Source organism: Nuphar pumila, chromosome 3 (assembly GCF_984573655.1).
Source record: "Nuphar pumila chromosome 3, dmNupPumi1.hap1.1, whole genome shotgun sequence".
Taxonomy (NCBI): domain Eukaryota; kingdom Viridiplantae; phylum Streptophyta; class Magnoliopsida; order Nymphaeales; family Nymphaeaceae; genus Nuphar; species Nuphar pumila.
The window spans coordinates 140,632,920-140,638,364 of record NC_143251.1 but is presented as its reverse complement, the minus strand read 5'-3'; the positions used below and the strand labels follow the sequence as shown (position 1 = coordinate 140,638,364).

Sequence of the window (5,445 nt, the reverse complement as noted above, 5' to 3'; positions counted from 1 at the left end):
ATTTCTGATCTGAATAAAATACTTATCTGAATCTAACCTAGAAAGTAATTCAATTGATCAGATCTTACTGTATATTTAGATTTTACTTAAAAAAGATTCGCATATCTGAAAATAACATGTAGTACTCGAATCGAATATCAGACCATATCCGATCTGTTCGATGTAGGCTGCGAGTGTGGAAGGGAGTAGTTGAAGAAAAGCTGGAAACCTTGAAACGGGGAGGAACCCGTGACCCTCTGTTCTTGGGGTGGGTAGTCCACCGGTCCTCTTACCGGTTCCTCCGGTCACCTACTCCTCCATCCCTGCTCTCTTTTGAGTTTTCAAATATATATATATATATATATATATATATATATATATATATATATATACACGTTCTCTTTTTCCACTATGTGTGAGAGAGAGAGAGAGAATCTCTGGCAGCAAAGAAAGGGAAGGATTGGAGAAGGGTTTTCCATCCCTTTGCTTGTTGCATAAGCTGAGCCCACGAGTCAAAACTTTTTTTTTCCTCTTTCTTTCCTATAAGATTCGGAGTTGAAGCATTCTTTCTTTACCTTCCTCTGTTTTCTCAATTTTCTTTTCCTTCTTGTTCTTCGTGGAAAAGGACATGGGGTGTTTGTTTCAGGGGATAGAGTGGATGGGATTTAGTAGGGTTGGAGGTGGTGGGGTTGGTTTTGGTGGCGGTGGTGGTGGTGAAGGTGGCGGAAGAAAGTGGAGGAAATGAAGTGGTGGTGGTTGTTGGGTGGGGAAAAAATGACAATGTCGCCTTGTTCGTCTCCTTCTCTGTCCCTTAGGCGCCACTGGTGGATGACCAACCGCAAGGTCCTCTTCCTCTCTTTTCCTTTCCCCACCATTTAGCTCTTCGAGTTTCGCTTGCTATTCCATTTCATTGTGTCGAGATTTCTCCTCTGCAACTCTAATGGAGGAACTCGTTGTTTTCTGATCTTTGATCCTTTTTTTGTTCGGTTTTCTTTTTTATTTTCAAAATTTTGAAGCGAAGCAAATCCAAGCTTTTTTCCTGCATTCTCTTTCGTCCCATCTTCTTGACTCGTTTTCCCTATTGGGATTCTCTTTTGGCAAATCTTTCTGAAGAAGAAAAGCCAATAAATCGTACAATTTTTCTGATTTCTGTTCGACAAACAAAATTTTCTTGTTCTCTTTCACATTCAGTCTCTCTCGTACGTTATCCCCCTTCTCTTCCTTCCATTTCGTACGTGTTTTTTCGTGAAACTCCTTCTTTGGCTGTGAGTTTATTTAGTTTTACCTATGAATGCTATGGTTTTCCTTGTTTTTTATAGAGTGAAAAGACGAGAACGTTTAGCGAGAGCTGATCCTATGCGCTCGAGCGTACGTATAGGCAGTTCTATGCGCTCTAATGGTTTCCGGCTAATCCGTCACCGGAAAGTTGCATATCGGGGTCGTCATGTGCTCGAATATGCAGAGGGTTTCTAAGAACTCGTCAAATACTTTTGATTGTGTGCAGGTGGCGGAGAGACACGTGAAGGAAGCGCGAGTGCTCTTGGCGAGCCACGACCAAGCTCAGAAGCAGGCCGCGCTGAGCCTTCTCGACGAGGCCATCGAGCTCTGCCCACGATCGGAGGCGGCGCTCCACCTCAAGGCTACCGCCCTCCTCCGCCTCCGCCGCTACCGAGATATCGCCAACCTCTTCCTGGACGATATCCCTTCCGCCGCCCGGTTCTCCGACAACTCGACCTCCTCCTCCGATTCGCTCTCCCGAGAGAACCTCAACCTCCTCCCTCTGGCCAATTCCGCCTCCTCCGTGGTACTCACCCGCTGCTTATCTGTCTCCGACCTCAAGGACCGCATCCTCTCCAGAAACAGGCCGCGAAGTATCCGTCGCCACCAGCAGCAGCATTGGCGATACCTCATCCTCGGCCAGGCGCTCTCCCACCTCGGCCTCCTGGAGGACTCCCTCCTCCTCCTCCAGGCCGGGAAGCGCCTCGCCTCCGAGGCGTCCCGCCGCGACAGCGTCCTCTCCGCCGCCGACGTCTTTGCCGCCCCCGGCGACGACGCTGGGGCGGAGCTCGAGGGGGCCGCGCAGCTCCTCGCGAACGTGAAGTTCCTCCTCCGGCGCCGCGCCGCCTCCCTGGCGGCTCTCGACGCCGGGATCCCGGCGGAGGCGATCCGCCACCTATCGAAGATCCTGGACGGCTCGCGCCGTCCCGTCCCGCAGGCCTTTCTCGCCGACTGCTATAGACTCCGGGCCACTGCCTACCGGGCGGCTGGACGGATTCCGGAGGCGCTCGCCGACTGCAACCGCACGCTCGCGCTCGACTCCACGTGCATCGGGGCGCTCTCCGCCCGAGCATCGCTGCTCGAGTACGTACGGTGCTTCACCGAGTGCCTGCAGGACCTCGAGCATCTGAAGCTCCTCTACGACTCGATCCTCCGTGACCGGAAGCTTCCCGGCCCCGCCTGGCGGCGTTCAGGCCGCGGCGGCCAATTCTCTACCGGCGACGTCGCGGCAAGCTCGAAGTCTGTTGCAGGAAAGATTGCCGAGATGAAGCGGACAGCGGTGGCGGGCTCGGTGGCGCCCGTGGACTACCACGCCCTGCTGGGACTCAGGCGCGGGTGCAACCGCTCGGAGCTAGAATGCACCTACCGGCTGTTGTCCCTCCGGCACCGTCCGGACCGTTCGACCGGATTCGTCGACCGCTGCGAATTCGTCGATGAGCGCGACGCTGACGCCGTGAGAGACCAGGCCAGGATGTCAGCCGCACTGCTCTACAGGCTGCTGCGGAAAGCCTACGCCAACGTCATGGCCACCATACTAGAGGAAGAAGCAGCCGACAAGCAGAAGCAGAAAGCAGCTGCCGCCGCAGCGGCAGTGGCCGGTGTGAAAACAACAGCCTCAGCATCTGCCGGAGAGAAAACCACAGTCGCCTTGGCGAGAATTATGGATGCTAGGAAGGTTGCCGGTGATCAGAAACCGGCAAAATGCTCGTCGAAAGCCATTGCCAAGAGAGAATTGTCTGAGAAGGCTCCGGTGGCTGTGTTTCCCGGCGGGTTTTGCCGGGAAATTGCCGGTGCAGGAGGCATGCTCTCGCCGGGTTTTGTGCATCCGGCGCACCACCTTCACGAAACTCTGAGCTGCTGAAAACTCGCCGTTGCTCTGGCGTCTCTTCTTTTGTAAAAAAATTCAATTGAGCCGGCGGATGGAGAATTTTGCTCTTTTTTGTTTCTGTTGCACTCTGTTTATCCTTCTTTGTTCTGTGTTCAGTTGGTAATACAATGTAGAGATAATTTCCCCATGAGAGTTGCTGTGTATGTGTGCATGTGCATGTTCGTGTCTATTTTTGTGGAGCAGATCCAGTGATGGTGCTCGGGTCATACAAAACACAAGGTCTCCACCCCCGCCCCGCCTCAAGATTAGAACCTCCATCCCTGACGGGGATGGATTTTAACCTCCACCCCTGCCTTCATCCCCGTTTCATGTCCTCCATCCCCGGTTCAAGCGGGGATGAGGCGGGGCGGGGATGAGACTGGGAAAAGTGGCAGGGATGGGGCGGGGCAGGGAAAAGGGTACGTCCATCCCCGCCTCCATCCCTGAACGGGGATGAATTTTAACCTTCGTCCCCGCCTCCATCCTCATTTCATACCCTTCATCCCCGGTCCAAACGGGGCGAGGCAGGGCCCCGCTTTCCCCCTGTCCACTACCATCCCTAAGCCCGAAATGGGAGAGGGTGATTTTAACAAATGTTGGATGCAATGGACACTTGGCGCTCACCGCTTCTTTAAAAAGTTTTTTTTTTGTAACACCCCTACCCCCGTTACAAAAAGAAGAACAGAACGCAGGAAACACATTGAAAAAAAATGAGGAGTAAGGGTCTTTTCTCTCTCTCCTTGGCCGCTAGGGGGTCATCGGTGCTGGGGTCACAGATGCTAGCCGTCGTCGAGGCGATGCGAGGCTACGGGCGATGTTTTCTCTTTTCTTCTTTTATTTCGGTTTAAATCAAATTTCTTTTAAGACATTTTTAGGTTTTCATATGTGAGGATTTTCTTAAATTAGAGTTTTTGTTTGATTTTATTGATTAGGGTTTCTTTTTCTTAGGTTTTTTTTCCATGCATTAATTAAGGTTTATTCTTCTTCCATCAAACAAAGGACATTTGTTGAACAAAAAGAAAGGAACAAACGGGATCAATGTTGTATTCCATTCTGTTTGTTCATTTGGTCCAATCTTGGACAAGCCATCAAACAAAGCCTTAAGAGACCAACTCTTATAAAAAAAGTAGGGGTGCAAATGGTTTGAATCCTGAACCCCAAAATACATGGGGATTCGATCCAATTAAAATCAGATGCGAAACGGTCAAAATTGCAAAACTTCCATTCCGGATCGAACCCATTTTCATCCCTATCTTAAATTGATCTTTCGGATTAATGGTTCCATGGAGGGATGCATGTAGTGAGTATGGTGCATGGCTTTTGTTTCTATCTGGGTGTCCTTGAGAAAAATGACTTTACAATATTGATTGATGTATATGTAACTTTTTCTACACGATCTTGAGAGGACTTCCTCATTTTTGAATGAGAAAACTTTAAATTGGAAGGGATGCTTTAATTGTCCCCAACTGGCCATGTACTTAGATGAGCAGACCCATCACACTCAGGCCCGATTACAGTCTGTTGATGGGCTGGACCTAGGCCCATCTGTAGTACTGTTACTGTGGTTGCTGCTTAGGCCTTTGGTTGGTGGATTCTGTTAGGTGTGGCTCTGCAAACTGTCTGATTGGGATTTTTTTTTTCTGAATTTATAACCCGAAGAAACTGCACTTGGCACTAAGACCTGATCGCGCTGGCTCAGCCGGACAAACCTACTGTCGCAGTGTTTGCCTTTCTTTTTTTTTCCGGTGAAAGATGACAGGAATATTTACGATTAATTGTCTGTGCGAGTGTTTTCAGAGTTTTACCTAATAAAGCAGTGCAGAGGTTTTCCCATAGGTGTTTAGGTAGATACCATTCTGCACAATTCTGCAGTCATGATCTTGACTCTTCAATGAGGGGCAAGGCCAACTGGTTCTGTTGCAGGAACAGCTCTGGTCTAGTCATCCCAATATTTAGCTTCTTTTATTTTTTATTTTTATTTTTATTTTTATTTTTATGAGAAAAATCCGGTGGGGTCATCGACACCGAAGTTCTCAAGGAGCCTATCAGTGAAAGGCACCCTCACAGGTGGTGGGAGTTGAACCCTACAAGCCATCGTTTACTTCATTTTTGGTATTTTTTTTCAATTTTTTTTCTTAAATTTTTCATTTTGATGGTTTTTGAAAAAAATAATTTTTAAAATAGCCTAATTGAAAATTATTCCATTCAACCTGATTGGATCTGATTTTTTTAATCTTTTCAAAAACTTATTCGACTTCATTTTAGTTTTTTTTTCTAAATCCCATCCAAATCATGTTAAATGTGATTAATCTCAAGAACTA

The 5,445-nt window shown here is 48.6% G+C and overlaps 1 protein-coding gene across 1 annotated transcript; it reads left to right on the top strand.

The window, feature by feature from the left end:
- Nucleotides 1-408: 408 nt before the first annotated feature.
- On the top strand, nt 409-3,272 carry LOC149844112 (uncharacterized). The gene has a single exon (XM_090002064.1). The coding sequence runs from the start codon at nt 1,424-1,426 to the stop codon at nt 3,116-3,118; it is 1,695 nt and encodes a 564-aa protein (XP_089858190.1). The 5' UTR covers nt 409-1,423; the 3' UTR covers nt 3,119-3,272.
- Nucleotides 3,273-5,445: the final 2,173 nt, after the last annotated feature.